This window comes from Indicator indicator, chromosome 3 (assembly GCF_027791375.1).
Source record: "Indicator indicator isolate 239-I01 chromosome 3, UM_Iind_1.1, whole genome shotgun sequence".
Lineage (NCBI taxonomy): Eukaryota > Metazoa > Chordata > Aves > Piciformes > Indicatoridae > Indicator > Indicator indicator.
In genome coordinates, this window is record NC_072012.1 from 10,281,582 (window position 1) to 10,302,276 (window position 20,695).

Below are 20,695 nucleotides of genomic sequence, written 5' to 3' on the forward strand. Positions count from 1 at the left end.
ATGGCCCTCAGCACCACATCTCCAGGGCTTTGAAAGCCCTCCAGGGATGGGGACTCCACCACTGCCCTGGGCAGCCTGGGCCAGGCCTGGACAACCCTCAAGGAGCTGAAATTGTTCCTCATGGCCAACCTGAACCTCTCCTGGGGTGGGGGAGGTTGAAATGAACACATTTCTTTTAGTCCCATTACTTGGGAGAAGACCTTGATGGATTCTTGGCTCCAGCCTCCTGTCAGGGAGTTGTAGAGATCCAGAAGGTCTCCTTTCAGCCTCCTTTTCTCCAGGCTCAACAACCCCCTCATGTCCCTCAGCTGCTCCTCACAAGTTCTCCTCCTTCTCCTAGAGTTCTCCAGACCCTTCCCCAGCTTTGTTACCCTTTCCTGGACCTGCTCTAGACCCTCAATGTCCTTCTTGCAGTGAGGAGCCCAAAGCTGACCCCAGGATTGCAGCTGTGGCCTCAGCAGTGCCCAGCCCAGGGGGACAATCCCTGCCCTGCTCCTGCTGGCCACACCATTGCTGATGTTGGTGACCTTCTTGGCCACCTGGGCAGACCCTGGGTCATCTTCAGCTGCTGTCACCAACACCCCCCCACCCCCAAGGTCCTTTTCCACCCTTCCCAGTCACTCTGCCCCCAGCCTGGAGCATTCCTGTGGTCAGTGTGACCCAAGTGCAGGACCCAACACTTGCCCTTGGTGAACCTCATCCCACTGGCTTTGGCTCATCCATCCAGGTCCTTCTCCAGCCACTTTCCAGCCACTCTGCCCCCAGCCTGGTGCATCTCTCACTCAGTGATGTGGCAGCTGGAGCTGGGCCACACAAGTAGGACAGGGCAGGGTGGCAACAGGACATGAGGATGACCTTGAGACGTTCACAGCTCCTCCAGGCAGGAGGCTTCAGCAGGATGGAAGCAGCAGAAAGATGCTTTGCAGCCCCTTTCTCAGGGCCTTTCTGGGTTAGGAGAGGACAGGGTGCCAGAGGTGCTGGCAGAACAGGAGACTCAGCAGTGTCCCCGTGGCTGTGTCATTTGTCACCTTCCTTCATCCAGTATTTATGGTGTGCTCAGCTGCCACCCAAAAAGCTCTTGGAGGAATGGATGGAAAGGACTTTTTCCTGCTTAGCTTTGGGTTTCTTCAGCCTCTGCAGATGTTTTGTGTTCCTCAAACCTTCACCCTCACCTCCAGGGAACGTGGCCAAGTTCCTCCAGCCCATTGCAGACTGGAGGGAGAGGTTGGGTGATGGTCCTGGAGGAAGGTGGGCTCCAGTTCTGGCCCCCATCAACCTTCCCTGAGGGTAAGAAGAGATGGAGGTTTGATCAGGAAAGAAGGTTCTTCTTCCTGGATCTCATCGTGGTGGTGGTGGGAAGAGACCTCTGGAGCTCAGCCAGTCCAGAGCAGGGTCACCCACAGCACCTTGCCCAGGGGCACAGTGGCTGGGTGGGTTTGGAAGCTCTCCAGAGAGGGAGACTCTGCAACCTGTCTGGGCTCCACCACCCTCAAAGTCAAGATGTTTTCTTCTGAGGGGGCCTCCTGGGTTCCAGCTGGTGCCTGTTGCTCATTGCCCTGGCCACCCCTGAGAAGAGTTGAGCCACATCTTCATGATCTCCACCCTTTAGCTCTTGCTGAGCATTGCTCTGATCCCCTCTCAGGCTGCTCTTCTCCAGGCTCATCAGCCCCAGGGCTCTCAGCTGCTCCTCACAAGTTCTCCAGACCCTTCACCAGCTTGGCTGCCCTTCTTTGGTCCTCAGCATCATCCCAGCCTTTGCTGGCCTCTCTCCAGTAGCTCCCAGTCTCTCTGGAACTGGGGAGCCCAGAACTGAACCAAGTTCTCCAACTGTGGCCTCAGCAGGGCAGAATAGAGGTGGAGGAGAACCTCTTTTGACCTGGTGGCCACACTCTTCTTCATCTCCCACAGGCTGCCCTTGGCCTTCTTGAGGCCATGCAGCTGGCTCATGGTGACCTTGTTGTCCCCCAGCACTCCCAGGTCCTTCTCCATGGAGCTGCTTCCCAGCAGGCCACCCCTCACCATTTGGCAACCTTGTGTGGTTTTGACCACCTGAGCTCACATCTCAGGCTTGGAGAATCACAGGATCCCAGGATATTAGGGGTTGGAAGGGACCTCTGGAGATCATGGAGTCCAACCCCCCTGCCAGAGCAGGACCACAGAATCCAGCACAGGTCACACAGGAATGCATCCAGGTGGGGCTTGAAAGTCTCCAGAGAAGGAGACTCCACAACCTCTCTGGGCAGTCTGTGCCAGTGCTCTGTGACCCTTACATTAAAGTTCCTCCTCATGTTGAGGTGGAACCTCCTGTGCTGGAGTTTCTATCCATTGCCCCTTGTCCTATCACAGGGTACAAGTGAGCAGAGCCTGTCCCCTCTCTCTTGACCTCCAGCCCTCAGATATTTATAAACATTTATTAAATCCCCTCTCAGTCTTCTCCTCTCCAGACTAAGCAGCCCCAGGGCTCTCAGCCTCTCCTCAGAAGGCCTCCAGTCCCTTCCTCATCCTGGTAGCTCTCTGTTGGACTCTCTCCAGCAGATCCCTGTCCCTCCTGAACTGGGGAGCCCAGAACTGGATGCACCATTCCAGGTGTGGCCTCAGCCAGGGCCAAGCAGAGAAGGGAGGAGAACCTCCTTGGATCTGCTGGACACACTCCTCTCAATGCACCCCAGGAGGAGCTTTCTTCACTCCAGCTGACCCAAAGAGGCACCAAGGGAGCAGCTTGGTGTGGGGTTGGAGCTCTGGTTTCTCTTCAGATCATATAAATCTTTCACCTTTTACTAAAGATTTCTGTGGAGAGGAACAAGTACGAGTGTCAAAAATTTTTTTGAGGCTCTACTTCAGTATTTGAGGGGCCTTGAGCACAAGCCCTATGAGGAGAGGCTGAGGAAGCTGGGACTGTTTAGCCTGGAGAAGAGGAGGCTCAGGGGTGACCACATTGCTGTCTACAACTACCTGAGGGGAGGTTGTAGCCAGGAGGGGTTTGGTCTCTTCTCCCAGGCAACCAGCACCAGAACAAGAGGACACAGTCTCAAGCTGTGCCAGGGGAGGTTTAGGCTGGAGGTGAGGAGAAAGTTCTTCACAGAGAGAGTGGTTGGCCATTGGAATGTGCTGCCCAGGGAGGTGGTGGAGTCACCATCCCTGGAGGTGTTCAAGAGAAGACTGGATGAGACATTTAGTGCCATGGCCTAGTTGATTGCTTAGGGCTGGGTGATGGGTTGGACTGGATGATCTTGGAGGTCTCTTCCAACCTGGTTGATTCTATGATTCTCACCTCCAGTGGAGTCACCATCCCTGGAGGTGTTCAAGAGGGGACTGGATGAGGCACTTGGTGCCATGGTTTAGCGATCATGAGGTCTTGGGTGACAGGTTGGACCTTGCTGCTCCTCATTGACTGTGTGGTTCTCCCTGGGCGCTGTGGGTGAAGGGCAGGGGGTGCTGGGTGCTGGGTGCTGGGTGCTGGCTGGCAGGGCCGGGATGCTGACCTCCACCTCCCCTCTGCCCAGGTGATGCAGGTGCTGAACGCCGACGCCATCGTGGTGAAGCTCAGCTCGGGGGACCACAAAACCATTCACCTCTCCAGCATCAGACCTCCCCGGCTGGAAGGGGACAGCACACAGGTGACATGGGCAGGGGGAGGGCAGGGCGAGGTGGGGAAGGTGCTCTGCTCTCCCTGGGCAGCAGGCTGCAGCCTCTGCCACCAGCACTGCTCCTTGTGAGGCTCCTCCAGAAGGCAATGGAGGCTCCTGGCCTCATCCCCCTGCCAAGCACTCTGCTTTCAGCCTGGGGACCACAGCTCCTGGGCTGAAGGACACCTTGGGGTGGGTCTGAGCAGGGACTTTGATGGCTGCATGGAGACTGATGCCTTTTCTGGATGGAGGCCTCTCCTCTTGAGGCTCCTCCAGAAGGCAATGGAGGCTCCTGGCCTCATCCCCCTGCCAAGCACTCCACTTTCAGCCTGGGGATCATTGCTCCTGGGCTGCAGGAGACCTTGGGGTGGATTTGAGCATGGACTTTGACTGCATGGAGACTGATGCCTCCTCTGGATGGAGGCCTCTCCTCTTGAGACTCCTCCAGAAGGAAATTGAGGCTCTTGGCCTCATCCCCCTGCCAAGCACCCCACTTTTCAGCTTGGGGACCACAGCTCATGGGCTGAAGGAGGCCTTGGGGTGGGTTTGAGTGTGGACTTTGGCTGCACGGAGACCCAATGCCTCCCTTGTTCCCTGCCTCAGTTTGCTCCTTACCCTGCTTGGCCTCAGTGTTCTGAAGGGTCTTCTCCAACCCGAATGCTGCTGTGATTCCATGACCTTAAGCCTCTTGAGCTGATGAGCAGGCTTCTACCTGCAAGCCAGAAGACTTCCCAGCTGGGATGTCCAACCTTTGTCAACTCCCCTTTTCTTCCAGGGTTATTTTTAGCCTGGGTGTCGCTCAGGGTGAGATCTTCACTGATGTTCTCAAGAACTGAAAGGTCTTTTCCAACCCCAATGATTCTGTGATGCTCATCTAAAGCCCCTTGAGATGATGAGCAGGCTCCTACCTGCAAGCCAGAAGAAGACTTCCCAGCTGGGATGTCCAACCTTCATCCAGGATCTCTCACCCCCCTCCACCTCCCACCCTCCTTTTCCAGGGATATTTTTACCCTGGGTGTCACTTGGGGTTGGTGCCACCACGCTGCTGGGTGCCACCACCGCGTGCCACAGCTCCAGGAGCTGTTGGCTGCCCACCAGGGACCATGCCAAGGTTGCTGTGGGAACGGAGACTTGGCAATTCCACCCTCTTGGAATGGTCTCCTGGCGTTGTCCACACTGAATTATGGATGAACTTCCCAGATTAGCCTCTTCCTCCTCCATTCTGCTTCAAGCTGGCGTCAGCACCCTGGTGGGACACAAGAGGTGGCTGACAAGTGGCCACCAGTGGTGGCAGGGAGGTGGACCTGCTGCTTCATGCCACGCTGGCACCCTGCAGGGTGGTTTCAGGGTAGCTAGGGAGGCTTCCAAAAGGCCACCAGTGGTGGCAGGGAGGTGGACCTGCTGCTTCATGCCACTTTTGGCACCCTGCAGGGTGATTCATGGTGTCTGAGGAGGCTTCAGAAAGGCAGCTGCCATCTCTCCTCTTCCCTTGCTTCAGCACTGTGGCATTTGGACGTGGGTGGCTGTTTTCTCCTGGCCAGCCTGGAGCTGCTGGGCTTGCTGGTGGACAAGGGAGGAGTTGGAAGTGGTTTCTTCCACTGAGGTCTTGCTGGAGGTGCTCCAGCACCCCAGAGGTGCTGCTAGGTGGTGGACAAGCTGTGGTCTTGGTGTTTTGGGGAGTGGGTTGGATGGCATGAGGGTCACCAAGGCCAAGTGGTAGGTGCTGAACTTGGGTCACACCGACCCCAGGAATACTCCAAGGCTGGGGGCAGAGTGGCTGGAAGCTGCCTGGTGGAGAAGGACCTGGGGTGTGTCGGTCAGCAGCAGCTGGACATGAGCCAGGGAGTGCCCAGGTGGCCAAGAAGGCCACCAGCAGCCTGGCCTGGATCAGCAATGGTGTGGCCTGGCAGCAGGAGCAGGGCAGGGATGGTCCCTCTGGCCTGGGCGCTGGTGAGGCCACAGCTGGAAGTCTGGGATCAGTTTTGAGCTCCTCACTGCAAGGACATTGAGGGGCTGGAGCAGGTCCAGGAAAGGACAACAAAGCTGGGTAAGGGTCTGGAGAACAAGGAGAAGGGTCGGGAGAACTTGTGAGGAGCAGCTGAGGGAGCTGGGGTTGTTCATCCTGGAGGAAAAGAGGTTGAAGGGAGACCTTCTGGCTCTCTACAGCTCCCTGAAAGGAGGCTGGAGCCAGGTGGGCATCAAGGTCTTCTCTCAAGTGATGGGACAAGAGGAAATGTCTTCAGATTGCCCCAGGGGAGGTTCAGGTTGGACGTGAGGAACAATTTCTGCCCCTTGAGGGTTGTCCAGGCCTGGCCCAGGCTGCCCAGGGCAGTGGTGGAGTCCCCATCCCTGGAGGGCTTTCAAAGCCCTGGAGATGTGGTGCTGAGGGCCGTGGTTTGGGGGTGGCCTGGCAGTGCTGGGCTCAGGGTTGAGCTCCCTGACCTTGAAGGGCTTCTCCACCCGTGGTGACTCCATCATCCTACAGCCTTTGCCTGCTGCTGCCCAAGAGCCCTCCCCACGCTCTGCTGGTGGCCTCAGCGATGGATGGGTGACCATCAGGAGCCACCATCCAGGAGAAAGGAGAAAGCAAGCAAGCCTTGGCTTGGTGTCCTCAGAAAATACAGCTGGAGGAAGGTGCCCTCATGGCTGTCCTTGAAGGACCTCCCCCAGCACCACCTCAGCCTTATCTCCACGGCGCAGGCAGGAGCTGGGACCTGCCAGTCCCACAGCAGTGACAAAGCTCAGGAATGGAGTCAGGAGTCACCTCCATTCCCAGTTCCCTTCCCACCTCCTCCTCCTAGGGTTCAGGTAGGGTCTCAGCACCCTCAAGACCCCACCAAGATCCACACCTATGGGCAGAGGAGATTTTGGTCCCACCTCTGGACTCCCAACCACACCCAAGCCAGCAGCTTTGGGCTGGGTTTGGGTCCTGGCCTCCTCCTGGAATGGAGGTTCATGGTTTGAATCCCACCAGCCTGAGCCTGGCACCAATTAAGATGTCAATTTAGATAACTGGGGGGTGGGAGGAGATCAGGAGCCTCCAGCATCCCTGAGGAGATGCTGCAGTTAAGTGGCCATGGGAGGGCAGCTCTGGTGAGTAGAGCAAAGGTGAAACCAGTTTAGCTCCACTGAGAAGGAACTGGGAGTGCTGGGGGACAATAAGGTCCCCATGAGGCAGCAATGTGACCTCAAGGAGGCCAAGGGTCTCCTGGGGGATGTGAAGGAGAGTGTGGCCAGCAGGTCAAGTGAGGCTCTCCTCCACCTCTACTTTGCCCTGGTGAGGCCACAGCTGGAGAGTTTGGTCCAGTTCTGGACTCCCCAGTTCCAGAGGGACTGGGAGCTACTGGAGAGAGTGCAGTGGAGGCTGGGAAGCTGCTGAGGGGCCTGGAGCATCTCTGTGAGGAGGAAAGGCTGAGAGCCCTGGGGCTGCTGAGCCTGGAGAAGAGCAGCCTGAGAGGGGATCTGAGCAATGCTCAGCAAGAGCTGAAGGAGATGTGGGGAGCAAGAGGATGTGGCCAGACTCTTGTCAGTGATGCCCAGGGACAGGACAAGGGGTAAGGGGCACCAACTGGAACCCAGGAGGTTCCATCAGGAGCAACTTGTTGGCTGTGAGGGTGGTGGAGCCCTGGAGCAGGCTGCCCAGAGAGGTTGTGGAGTCTCCCTGTCTGGAGAGCTTCCAACCCCACCTGGCCACTGTGATCCTGGGCAAGCTGCTGTGGGTGCCCTGCTGGAGCAGGAGGGTTGGACTGGCTGAGCTCCAGAGGTCCCTTGCCACCACCACCACCATGGTGGAATTTGGAGATTCTCTGACTTTGAGAATCTGACTTTGAGCCCAGAGCCCTCAAGGTGTTGGGTTTAGAACCATAGAATCATTTTGGTTGGATGTCACCTTTAAGACCATCAAGTCCAAGCACTGACCTCACCCCCCCCAAACATCATCTGCTCCAACCATTGACCTCACCCCCCAAACATCATCAAGGCCAACCATTCTGATGCTGTTGGAGATGTTTTTCTACCCCTGGTGGAGCTCTGGGAGACGAGATGTTGAGGGAAGGTCCCCTCACACCTCTTTTGAGGAACCCCAACTGCTCCATCCCTGGAAAGGAGCTCTTCCTTCCAACACTGCCATATTGTGGAGCTCCCTGCTGCTGCAGCAGGGCTCGTGCTGGAGCCTGGAGTGCCTGTGGTTGCCTCTTCCTGCTCAACTTCATGTCTCGCCGCTGAGCTCAGGGAGTTCTGCTCAGCAGATGGTCTGCAGGTGCCTGCCTGATGCTCCTCCAGAGCTGGATTTTGGAGAGAGGGCGGCTTGGCAAGGAGTTGGAGCCTTGGGTGTGAAGGTGGCTGGGTTCCTCCTGTCCCTGCAGAGGATCCTCTGGCAAGGCTCCGGGGAGAGGCGGCGCCGGTGGCACACCACGCTGCTTGGGCTGCTGGGAGCCCTGGTGCTGGGGGAGGCTTCTTGGAGGTGAAACGTTGGCTGAGGAGCATCTCAAACCGTTGGCTGAGGAGCCAAGGGCTCAGCTTGGCTTTGCAAAGACCCCTGGAGATGGTTGGGTGAGGGGATGAGGAACAGTGGTTATGATGGCAGTGGTGTGGTGGCCACCGTGGGTGGTGGTGAGGTGGTGGAGCAGAGGCTTCTGCCTCTTGAGGAGGTCCTCAGAGCTGTGGAAATCCTTGGAGGTGGCTTGAGGCCTACCTGTGGGCTTCTCTGGTACCTTTTCCTTCATGACCCTGGGTCTGGAGAAGTTGTGAGGAGCAGCTGAGGGACCTGGGGTTGTTGAGCCTGGGGAAAAGGAGGCTGAAAGGAGACTTCTGACTTTCTACAATGCCTTGACAGGAGGCTGGAGCCAAGTGTCCATCAAGGTCTGCTCCCAAATAATAGGACTAGAAGAAATGTGTTCAGATTGCCCCAGGGGAGGTTCAGGTTGGCCATGAGGAACAATTTCTGCTCCTTGAGGGTTTTCCAGGCCTAGCCCAGGCTGCCCAGGGCAGTGATGGAGTCCTCATCCTTGGAGGGCTTTCAAAGCCCTGGAGATGTGGTGCTGAAGGCCATGGTTTGGGGGTGCCCTGGCAGCACTGGGTTAAAGGTTGAACTTGATGGTCTTCAGGGTCTCTTCCAACCCAGCCTATACTGAGATTCTATGAGTGCACCCTCAGCAAGTTTGAGATGACACCAATCTGATCCATCCAGAGGCCACAGCAATGATGGCAGGGCTGGAAGCCCTCTGCTGTGAGGCCAGGCTGAGAGAGGTTCAGCCTGGAGAAGAGAAGGATCCAGGGAGACCTTTTGGTGGCTTTTCAAGACTTGGAAGAAAGCTGGGGACAGACTTTTGAGCAGGACCTGTGGTGCTAGGACAAGGGGTGATGACTTGAAATCAATGAGGAGAGATTCAGATTGGAGAAGATTTCTCCAAACTGAGGGTGGTGAGACCCTGTCCCAGGTTGTCCAGAGAGGTGGGAGCTGTGCCATCCCTGGAACCATTCCAGGTCAGGTTGGTTTGGGCTATGAGCACCCTGCTGTAGCTGCAGATGTCCCTGCTGGCTGCAGAAGGGTTGGACTGGGTGACATTTGAAGGTCCCTTCTAACCCCAACCAGTCTGGAATTCCATCATTTGTTTGGTTGGAGAAGGCTTCTCAGATCATTGAGTCCAACCACCATTGTACCAGGTGGGAGATGCCCCATCCCTGGAACCATTCCAGATCAGGTTGGTTTGGGCTCTGAGCAACCTGCTGTAGCTGCAGATGTCCCTGTTGGCTGCAGGGGAGTTGGACAGGATGACCTTTGAAAGTCCCTTCCAACCCAAACCAGTCTGGAATTCCATCATTGGTTTGGTTGGAGAAGGCTTCTCAGATCATCGAGTCCAACAACTGCTGCCTTTGACCCACCGGGTGGGAGATATCTCATCCCTGAAACCATTCCAGACCAGGTTTGTTGGGGCTCTGAGCACCCTGCTGTAGCTGCAGATGTCCCTGCTGGCTGCAGGAGGGTTGGACAGGATGACCTTTGGAGATCCCTTCCCACCCAACCCATCCTTGTGTCAGAGCCAAGTCGAGTTTCTGAGCAGCGTCGGTGAGATCCAACCTCTCCCAGGTGGAGCAGGAGGTAGATCTTGGCTGTTCTGGTTTGGTTTGGTTTGGTTTGTTTCAAGCAGAGCTCCGTATGGACACACACACAAAACCAACCCAACCCCAAAGCTTCCTCTCTCCTCTCAAGGATGCTAAAAGATGGATGAGGAAGCAGCCCCAGGAAGTCCTCGGTGTCTGGCGGTGCTCCAGCTCTGCTCCACAAGGCTCCGGGGCGCTCAGCCGTGCCGCCTGTAACCGACCCCACCGGCGGCTGGCGGGGTGGAGCTCCTGCTGGAGCTTCAGTGCTGGGCTCTTTGGACTTTAATGAGGTCTAAACAGTTGGCAGAGCAGCTGGGGACAGGAGAGAAGCGGGGCCGTGCTTGGGAGCACTTGGAGTTCCTTCATCCATATTTCAGCAGAGCGACGAGAGGCACTTCCAGGAGAGGAAGGCGGAATGGGAGTCAGCAGCTTCTCCTGGACCTGGCTTGGCTCAAGCCCTCAGGGCAAGCATGGTTTGTTCACTGGAGCAATGATTTGCTTGCACATCTCCTCCTTGTTCCCTTCTCCTGCCCCTGAAGGCTTTCCAAGGCGGCTAAGGATAAGTTCGGGAGCTCCTCCTGGACTCCCAAGTCATTGAGTTACAGCTTAAGGTGCTCCCAACTTGAAGTGGTAGGGGTCAAAGGGATCTTAAGGCTGTTGGAGATATTCAAGCTGCTTCAGAGCTTCCATTCTTCCTTCTTCTGATAGTTTGGGAGCTCCTCCTGGACTCCCAAGTCATTGAGGTACAGCTCAAGGTGCTCCCAGCTTGAGGTGGTAGGGGTCAAAGGGATCTTAAGGCTGTTGGAGATATTCAAGCTGCTTCAGAGCTTCCATTCTTCCTTCTCCTGATAGTTTGGGAGTTCCTCCTGGACTCCCAAGTCATTGAGGTACAGCTCAAGGTGCTCCCAGCTTGAGGTGGTGGGGGTCAAAGGGATCTTAAGGCTGTTGGAGATATTCAAGCTGCTCCAGAGCTTCCATTCTTCCTTCTCCTGATAGTTTGGGAGTTCCTCCTGGGCTCCCAAGTCATTGAGGTACAGCTCAAGGTGCTCCCAGCTTGAGGTGGTAGGGGTCAAAGGGATCTTAAGGCTGTTGGAGATATTCAAGCTGCTCCAGAGCTTCCATTCTTCCTTCTCCTGATAGTTTGGGAGCTCATCCTGGGCACCAGGTTATTGAGGTACAGCTCAAGGTGCTCCTAGGTGGTGGGGGTCTGGGGGATCTTAAGGCTGTTGGAGATCTTCAAGCTGCTCCAGAGCTTCTGTTCTTCCTTCTTCTGATAGTTTGGAAGCTCATCCTGGGCTCCAGGTTATTGAGGTACAGCTCAAGGTGCTCCCAGCTTGAGGTGGTAGGGGTCAAAGGGATCTTAAGGCTGTTGGAGATCTTCAAGCTGCTCCAGAGCTTCCATTCTTCCTTCTCCTGATAGTTTGGGAGCTCCTCCTGGGCTCCAAGTCATTGAGGTACAGCTCAAGGTGCTCCCAGCTTGAGGTGGTAGGGGTCAAAGGGATCTTAAGGCTGTTGGAGATATTCAAGCTGCTCCAGAGCTTCCATTCTTCCTTCTCCTGATAGTTTGGGAGCTCATCCTGGACTCCCAAGTCATTGAGGTACAGCTCAAGGTGCTCCAGTCCTGAGATGGAGGTTTTGGGGGTTCTTCAGTCCCTTGTTCTCCTTCTCCTGAGGTCTTTGCAATTAGTATTTTGGGAAATTAGTATTTTGGGATCTTGTCCTGGACTCCAGGTCATTGAGATACAACTCAAGGTGCTCCAGTTCTGAGATGGGGGTTTTGGGGGCTCTCCAGGCTGATCCACAGCTTCCACTGTCCCTTCTCCTGGTAGTTTGAGACCTGATCCTGGTCTCCAGGGGGCTCAGATACAACTCAAGGTGCTCCAGTCTTGTCATTGGGGGGGTTTGGGGGACTCTTTAGGCCTATCTTCCTTTGTCCTTTCTCCTGAGTTCTTTCCAAAGTGGGAAATGAATGGTTTGGGAGCTCAGGTGGTTTGAGATCCAACTCAAGGTGCTCCAACACCAGGTGGGAGCTTCTGGGGGCTCTTCAGGCTGATCCAGACTCCTGATAAAACAGTGATGGTTTACCTCAGGAGGATTCTTTTTCCCTCCTCCTGGTTGAAAGCCAATGTCCAAACTACCATGGCACAGCTGGAACTTGGCTCCTGAGGGATCTGCTGGGACCAGGGATGCTGCCTGCTCTGTGCTGGATGAATCCAAGCTGGCAGAGTTGGATTCCTGTATGGATTCCAGCCTCTGGCACCCCAGAACGTTGCTCATGGCTTGGAGAGCAGCAAAACCAAACCAAAAAAACCCCAAACAACTTTACCCTGAAGCTGTAAAACAGACAGGAGGAGCAAAGCACAGGGTGGTGGTGGGGTTGTGGACAACCTGCCAGCCCTCCTGTCCCTCTGGGGAGCTGGGCAGCAGCTTGGCAGCAGTTAGGGAGCAGCTGCTGCTGCTCTAGGTGACAACAGGTCCATGACCACAGGCAAGAGCTGTGACTCTGGGGACCATGGCACGGGGAGGAAGATAAAACCAGGGGGAACATGGAGCCAGGAGGGAAGTGCAACCCTGGCTCCATCCTCCTCCTCCTCCTCCTCCTGATTCCATCTTCCTGCTGGCCCCATCCTCCTCCTGGTTGTCACTGAGGAGGTGCCAAGTGGTTGTGGGTCTTCTGGGTGCACGTGTGAAAAGCTGATGAGAAAGTGAGCAGCCCTCCTGATCTCCTCAGGGAGCTGCTGGCAAGAGAATGAAGAGCTGTGACCTTCTGACCTCCTTAAGCAGCTGCTGTCAAGCCTCTATGGATGGTTAAATTGCATTAAATTAGAGAGGAGCCTGGAGATCACACCATGGTGGTGGTGGACCCTGCAATTAAGGTCCTGCCTGGCAAGGTCACCCTGGTGGCACTGGAAAATGAAGCCCATGATTATAGGTTAGTGAGGAACCAGCTTCTGGCAAGGCTTCTTCATGAGGAGCTTCTCTGTAGCAGGCTGCCCAGGGCAGTCCTCATCCCTGGAGGGGTTTCAGTGCCCTGGAGGTGTGGTGCTGAGGGCCAGGGTCTGATGGTGACCTGGCAGTGCTGGGCTAAGGGTTGGGCTTGATGACCTTAAAGATCTCTTCCAACCCAACCCATGCTGTGATGACTTCGTAGCTCCAGGCTGGAAGCTTGGGACCCTCAGGCAGCAGCTGTTGTTGTTTTGAAGAAAGCTCTGAAATCCAGTTGAGAGCAGGAGGAGGAGGAGAAGAAGGAGGTGGAAGAGGTGGAGGTGAGGACACCAACTTGGGTCAGCTCTGGGTAGGGAGAAATTCCAAGTGCTGCCTCCAGCCCAGTGCCACAGCAGGGTCCATGTGGTGATGGAGGTCCATCAGCACCCTAAGGAGATGGGCTAAGGGGTACCCCAAGAGATGGCAAAGGTGATGCCAGCTTGGAGGTGCCCTTGAGGGGCACCCCAATTTCATACCATAAGTGGAACCCCCCCAAAGTGGTGGTTAACCCCTGGTTGATGCCATCTCAGCAGCTTGGGGGTCACAAGGGTCTCTTTGGAGCATGGGATGGGGTGGGATATGGGAAGGGATGGTAGAGGATCTGGGAAGGGGTCACCTCCCTTTTCCAACCTCCACCATTAACCCCAGGTTCAGTCCATCACTGGAAGCCCCCCCCCACCTCCCCACCGTGATGAAGACCCTGAGGTTAACCCCAGGCTGATGCCATCTCACCAGCTTGGGGGTCACCAAGGTCCCTCTTGAGTATGGGATGGAGTGGGATATGGGAAGGAATCCCCCCCTTTTCCAACCTCCACCATGAGCCCCAGTTTCAAACCTGAACTGGAAGCCCCCCATGTGATGGTTAACCCCAGGCTGATGCCACCTCACCAGCTTGGGGGTCACCAAGGTCCCTTTGGAGCATGGAACAGGGTGGGATGTGGGATGGGATCATGGAGGGAATGGGAAGGGTTCACCTCCTTTTCCAAACTCCACCATTAACCCCAGTTGCAGTCCATCACTGGAGACCCCCAAGTGAAGGCCCCCATGTGATGGTTAACCCCAGGCTGATGCCACCTCACCAGCTTGGGGGGGGGTCACTGTCATGGGATGGGATGGGATATGGGGGAGGAATCCAACCTCATCCCTTCTCCTGGCCAATTAATTCATCCACAACCTTCATCCTGCTGCACCAGCAGGTCCCAGTGCCAACTGGGATGGGCATGGGGGGTGGGGGGAGGGCTGGTTCCTAACTGGTGGGAGCAGCTGGAGAAACCAGCAGCAGATGAAGCTGCATCCAGCACGTGACTGGGAGAGAAGAAAAGCAGCAGGAGAAAAACTAGGACATGGCACAGGCAGGGCTGGGAGAGGGGAGGAGGGGGGGGCTGGGGAGCAAAAAGGCTTTGAGGGATGGAGCTGGCATTGTGCCCCTCGGGAAGGGAGGAGACAGCTTGAGGTGGCACTGGCACTGTTATCATCATCATCATCATCATGGTGGTCACCATCCCAGTCCTGCTGCCAGAGCGTCCCTGAGACCACCTCCTTGGAAATGAGGGAGAGGCTTGGTGCTGGTGGCTGGCAGAAGGGTGGTGGCAGGGGACTGGGAAGGAATTGGCACCAGCAGGGAGGTGGCACTGGCAAGGAGGTGGTGCCAGCATGAATGTGGCAGAGGCAGGGAGGTGGCAGAGGCAGGAAGGTGACACAGGGAGGGACATGCTATGGGCAAGGATGTGGCACAGGCAGAGATGTGGCAGAGGCAGAAGGGTGGCACAGGCAGGGACGTGGCAGAAGCCGGGAGAGTGGCACAGGCAGAGATGTGGCACTGGCAGGGACATGGCACAGGAAGAGATGTGGCACAGGCAGGGAGGTGGCAAAGGCAGGGACGTGGCAGAGACAAGGAGGGGGCAAAGGCAGAGATGTGGCACAGGCAGGAGAGAGGCACTGGCAGGGGCAGGACAGAGGCAGGGAGGTGACACAGGCAGGGACATGGCACAGGCTGGCTGGTGGCACAGGCAGGGAGGTGGCATGGGCAGGGAGATGTCCCTCCAGGAAGCCATCCTGGTGTCCTTCCAAGAAGCCATCCTTGCTTGCTGAGCTTTTCAAGGACAGGAGATGCAGATGGTGCCTTCAGGGTGAGATGCAGCAGGAGCTGCTGAGCCATCCCAGCTCCCAGAGGTGGGACAGCCTGTGCCAGGTGCCTTTCCTGGTCACCTTGGGGTTCCTCATGGTTGATGGAGCAGCACATGGGGCAGGGCACAAGTTTCCATGGCTCAAAACCTGACTTGGGTGTAGCCAAGATCAAAGGCACCAGTCTTGGGAGCAAGGAATGGGCTGGGTTGGAAGAGGTCTTGAGGACCATCACGTCCAACCCTGAATCCAGCATTGCCAGGGCACCCCCAAACCATGGCCCTCAGCACCACATCTCCAGGGCTCTGAAACCCATCCAAGGATGGGGACCCCACCACTGCCCTGGGCAGCCTGGGCCAGGCCTGGGCAACCCTCAAGGGGCAGAAATTGTTCCTCATGGCCAACCTGAACCTCCTCTGGGGCAACCTGAAGACATTTCCTCATGTTCCATTACTTGAGAGAAGACTTTGGTGCCCACCTGGCTCCAACCTCCTTTCAGGGAGTTGTGGAGAACCAGAAGGTCTCCTCTGGGCCTTTTTTTCTCCAGGCTAAAACCCCTTAGATCCCTCAGCTGCTCCTCACAAGTTCTCCAGACTCTTCTCCTTCTTCTCCAGCCCCTTCCCCAGCTTCATTGCCCTTCTCTGGACCTGCTCCAGCCCCTCAATATCCTTGGAGTGAGGAACCCAAAAGGTGCTGAAGGACAGAGTTTGGTGGTGACCTGGCAGTGCTGAGTTAAGGGCTGGACTCCATCATCATGAAGCTCTCTTCCAAGCCAAACATGTCCCTGATTCCATGACTCTCAATCGTGGTGGCTTTGGGCTTGGCTTACGCCCAGGCTGACTTGATGATCTTCAAGGTCTCTTCCAAGCCAAGCCATGCTGTGATTCCATGATTCTGACCCTGCTGGTGAGCCATCTCCCCTTCCCACTGTCACCTTGGTTGGAGAAGAGCCCCAGATGTTCCCCCCCAGAAGTCTCTACTCCAAGGGTTCCTCTTGCTTAGCTCCAGGTTGGATCCATTTCTCATCCTAAGCCGAGCAACCTCTGAACTGGGGTCAACTTTCCCCCACTTTTGAGGACTTTTGGGGTGGTCTTTGTCCCCCAGCTGGCCCTGGTGGTGCTGTGGGCAGTGCTGCAGGCCGTGGAGGGTGGCAGCTGGTGAGCTCCACCTCTTCTCCTCGCCACGCTGAGCGGCTCAGCCAGGCGTGGTGCTCCCACTTCATTTGCTCTGCTAATTGCTTGCCTGTTAATGAGCTTCTCTAATTGCCCTGGTGGAGATGGGGAGAGCTTCCTCCCCCACTCCTCCCATGGTCCCACCATGAGCTGGAAGCTGATGAGGTCACCCCAGGGCTGCTGGGGTGCTGGGAGGTTCGGGGCTGTGTTCCACCAGCTGGAATCTTGGAGGTGTTTCCATCCCCTCTCAGGCTGCTCTGCTCCAGGCTCCCCAGCCCCAGGGCTCTCAGCCTTTCCTCCTCACAGAGGTGGCTCCAGGCCCCTCAGCAGCTTCCCAGCCTCCACTGGACTCTCTCCAATAGCTCCCAGTCCCTCTGGAACTGGGGAATCCAGAACTGGACCCAGTTGTCCAGCTGTGGCCTCACCAAGGCAGCGTAAAGGGGGAGGAGAACCTCCCTTGTACCTGCTGGCCACACTCTTCTTCATGCTCCCCCAAAGACCCTTGGCCTTCTAGAGGCCACACTGCTGTCTCACGGGGGCTTCTTGTCCCCCAGCACTCCCAGGTCCTTCTCCTTGGAGCTGCTCCCCAGCAGGCCACCCCTCACCTGTCCTGGAGCAGGAGGTTGTTCCTCCATGGGTGCAGAGCACAGCACTGGAGGGAGGATGAAGGTTCTACCCTCCTCTCCTCCACCATCTCCCAGGGTGATGCTCCACACCTAGACTTCCTCATTAATTAAACGACTTCCTCGCCTCCAACCTTTAATTGACTGAGGCTAATTAACAACTTTAATTACTTTCTGGATGGTTGATCACACAATCCCAGCGTGGTGGTGGTGGGAAGGAGCCTCTGGAGCTCAGCCAGTCCAACCCTCCTGCTCCAGCAGGGCACCCACAGCAGCTTGCCCAGGATCACAGTGGCCAGGTGGGGTTGGAAGCTCTCCAGACAGGGAGACTCCACAACCTCTCTGAGCAGCCTGCTCCAGGGCTCCACCACCCTCACAGCCAACAAGTTGCTCCTGATGGAACCTCCTGGGTTCCAGTTTGTGCCCACTGCCCCTTGTCCTGTCCCTGGGCACCACTGACAAGAGTCTGGCCACATCCTTCTTGCTCCCCACAGGTCCCTTAGCTCTTGCTGAGCATTGATCAGATCCCCTCTCCAGGCTCAACAGCCCCAGGGCTCTCAGCCTTTCCTCCTCACAGAGATGCTCCTGGCCCCTCAGCAGCTTCAGACCCTTGACTGGACCAATCTCCAGTAGCTCCCAGTCCCTCTGGAACTGCTGGCAGCCCAGAACTGCACTAAGCTCTCCAGTTGTGACCTCACCAGGGCAGAGTAGATGAGAGGAGGAGAACCTCCTTGACCTGGCTGGTCGACCACTGTAGGCTTTGGTCAATGTTCTCTCCGCTAGTTGTGAGTTTTCATCTGGATGTGCCAAGCCTCCAAACCCCACGTGTCCTCTCTTTTTGAACAGCTTCCCAGAGCCATCTCCTGGGCCATGTCCTCCTCTGCCATGAGAGATCATTTGCAGCAGGCAGCAGGCTGGGGTCTAATGGGGGCTGACAGGGCAGCAGTTCTGGGGTGAGAAGTCTTGGACACTTCAGAGGGTCCCATTCGTCTTCTCCTGGCACAGCTCAGTGACTTTTGAACTTCTGCTGAGGGTTCTGCAAGGGGTTTGGGTTTCTCAGCAGCTTCACAACCACTGTGAGCCATCAACCACTGTGAGCCATCAGCTTTGCCAGCTGCTCAGCATGGCATGGCCATGGGTCTCACTGTGGCATGGGGAGGGTGGCTGCTTCTTGGCAAGGATGATGCCATCACTGGGGATGTCACCAGCTCTGCAGCGACCTTTTTGGGGTGGTCCTTCCTGGTGAGGACGCAGCTTCCACCTCTCCACCTCCTCTGGGGTCAATGTGGCATGGCCATGGGTCCTGGCATGCTGTGGGAAGGTGTGGTGGGTTGCCTCCATGACAAGGATGATGCCATCACTGGTGGTCCTTCTTGGGGGTGGTCCCACTTCATGAGGACTCAGCTCCCATGGACCAAGTGTGGCATGGAGGACGTTGAGGGGCTGGAGCAGGTCCAGGGGTGACAAAGCTGGGGAAGGGTCCGGAGAAGTTGTGAGGAGCAGCTGAGGGACTTAGGGTTGTTTAGCCTGAAGAAAAGGAGGCTGAGGGGAGACCTTCTGTTTCTCTACAGCTCCATGAAAGAAACTTGGAGCTAGGTGGGCAGCAAGGTCTTCTCCTAAGTGATGGCACAAGAGGAAATGACTTCAAGTTGCCTCAGGGGAGGTTCAGTTTGGCCGTGAGGAACAATTTCTTCCCCCTGAGGGTTGTCCATGCCTGGCTCAGGCTGCCCAGGGCAGTGATGCAATCTCCAGCCCTGGAAGGGTTTGAAAGCTGTGGAGATGTGGTGCTGGTGGAGATGATTTGATGGTGCCCTGGCAGTGCTGGGTTAAGGGTTGGACTTGATGGCCTTCAAGGTCTCCTCCAGCTGAAATCATTCCATGACTGATTCTGTGGTTCCATGACTCTATGATGTCCATCTCATGGTGGTTCTGGTGGATTCCTCTGACCAGTGTCCCCTTTCTATCTCCTCTGCAGGACAAGAACAGGAAGCTGAGGCCCCTCTATGACATTCCCTACATGTTTGAGGCCCGGGAGTTCCTACGCAAGAAGCTCATTGGGAAGAAGGTATGGAGGGGGACAATGATGGTGGCCAAGTCTTGCCTCATCATCCTTGGGGAAGGTCTTGATGGAAGGTCTTGGAGATGGTCCTTCCCATGCCAGCTGTGCCATGTGAACCTTATGGTTGAGCTGGGAATTTCAGAGTGACTCCAAAACGGAGCACCCTTGGGAGTGGGCCTTCAGGAGGGGTTGTGGTGTCATCTTCAGGATGGTCCTGGGTTGTTTTCTTCTCTTCTTTCTTCTTCTCCAAGGTCTTTGAAGGAATCATGGATGGGATGAGGGAATATGAAGCGTCCTCAGCTTCTTGGAAGCACATCATGGAGGCTTCCATGGGGTGATGGTTGGGCCCAAAGGGTGGTGGTGGATGGAGTCTACTGCAGTTGGTGGCTGGTCACCAGTGGTGGTCCCCAGGGCTAGCTCTGGGACCGGTTCTGTTTGATGTCTTCACCAGTGGTCTGCATGAGGGGGCTGAGGGACCTTCAGTCAGCTTGCAGGTGGCACCAAGTTGGGTGAGATGTTGGTCTGCTGGGGAGCTGGAGGATCTACAAAGAGACCTGGCCAGGTTGGATCCCTGGGATGAGGTTCACTAAGGCCAAGTGTGGAAGAGGACCTTGGGATGTTGGTCAGCAGTGGCTGGAGATGAGCCAGGGTGTGGCCAGGTGGGCAAGAAGGCCACCAGCAGCCTGGCCTGGATCAGCAATGGTGTGGCCAGCAGGAGCAGGGCAGGGATTGTCTCCATTGTACCATGCTGACCCTCCCCTTGGGTGCTGTCCCTGCCCCCTGGTGACCCTCCTCATGGGTGATGGACTTGTGCCCTGGAGATCTCCTCATGGGTGATGGTCTTGTGCCCTGGAGATCTCCTCATGGGTGCTGCCTCTGTGCCATGGGCACCCTCATGCTTGATGTCCCTGCACCCTGGTGACCCTCCTCATGGGTGATGTCCTTGCAGAGTGGTGACCTTGTCTCCTGGGTGCTTCTCTTGTGGGTCCTGTCCTGGCATGTTGGGGACCCTCTTTGTCGTTGCCCCTGAGGACCTCCTTATGACTGCTGTCCCCACCCAGCAGTGACCTGTCCTGCTGGTGGCATCTCTGCAGGGTTGCCGTGACACTAGAGGGTGCTGCACTTTAGGAGTTGTGGACCTGGGTGTCCCCATCCCAAGGCAAGCAGCACCTTCTCCAAGGTGCAGGAGGAGACCCACCTCCTGGTTCCTCTGGGGTTGTCACCTTCTTGTGCCCAACTGCCACAAGATGGCAACCCTGGCCCAGTTCCGTGCCCAACCTTGGCTGCTCTCATCCTGGCACGAGGAGTCCTTTTTCTGGTGGCTTCAACCAGCCATCTGTCCTCAGCTGCCCTCCTGTCCTCATGGTGCCAGCTCCTGATGCATCTGCTCCGGCTGTGCCACGGGCAGTGTGCCACCCAGAGCGGGCAGGAGGTGGCTGAGGAGGCAGCTGGGGGGAAGTTTTGAGGGTCAGAAGGTGCCAGAGAAGGTTTTGGGGTTGGACTGTGAGGGCCAGTTTCATCCCTTTGAGGGTTGGCAAGGTGGAAGTGGTGGAGTCCCCGTGCCTGGAGGGGTTTGAGGGCCGTGGTTTGGTGGTGAGCTGGCAGTGCTGGGTTAAGAGCTTTGGACTCCATGCCCTCAAAGATCTTTTCCGACCCAAATGATTTGATTTGATGACCTCAGAGGTCTTTTCCAACCCCAATGATTCCATGACTCCATCTCCAACTGCCTCCAGCACCGTCTCCAGTTCATGGGAGTTCCTTCAGTGAGTTGTTCGACACTGTCCATCCTACCAAAACCCTGAGGTCACCTCAGTGGCTTTCCCCAGGCTCTGCAGTAAAAACAAACCAGTCTGGTGGCTTCCAGAAAGAATATCTTCTGTCCTCCACTCCCCCTCCTCCCTCTGGAGCAAAGACCCAAGGGAGGTGAGGAGGAGACATCCCAATGGCCACAAGTGCTGCCCTGTGTCCTGCAGTGTTTAGCATCTTCAGAGAGGAGCTGGGAGA

At 56.4% G+C, this 20,695-nt stretch overlaps 1 protein-coding gene and 1 non-coding gene across 2 annotated transcripts in view; both read left to right on the forward strand.

Annotated features, from left to right (window-relative positions):
• SND1 (staphylococcal nuclease and tudor domain containing 1) overlaps window positions 1-20,695 on the forward strand; it is a 63,312-nt gene that overhangs the window by 22,936 nt on the left and 19,681 nt on the right. Inside the window, exons 10-11 of the mRNA XM_054399750.1 lie at window positions 3,504-3,617; window positions 18,608-18,697. Of these exons, the coding sequence (XP_054255725.1) occupies window positions 3,504-3,617; window positions 18,608-18,697 (204 nt within the window). The remainder of the gene's footprint in view (window positions 1-3,503; window positions 3,618-18,607; window positions 18,698-20,695) is intronic.
• On the forward strand, window positions 2,734-2,850 carry LOC128981294 (U5 spliceosomal RNA). The gene has a single exon (XR_008489510.1). It is a non-coding gene; the product is annotated as a U5 spliceosomal RNA (small nuclear RNA).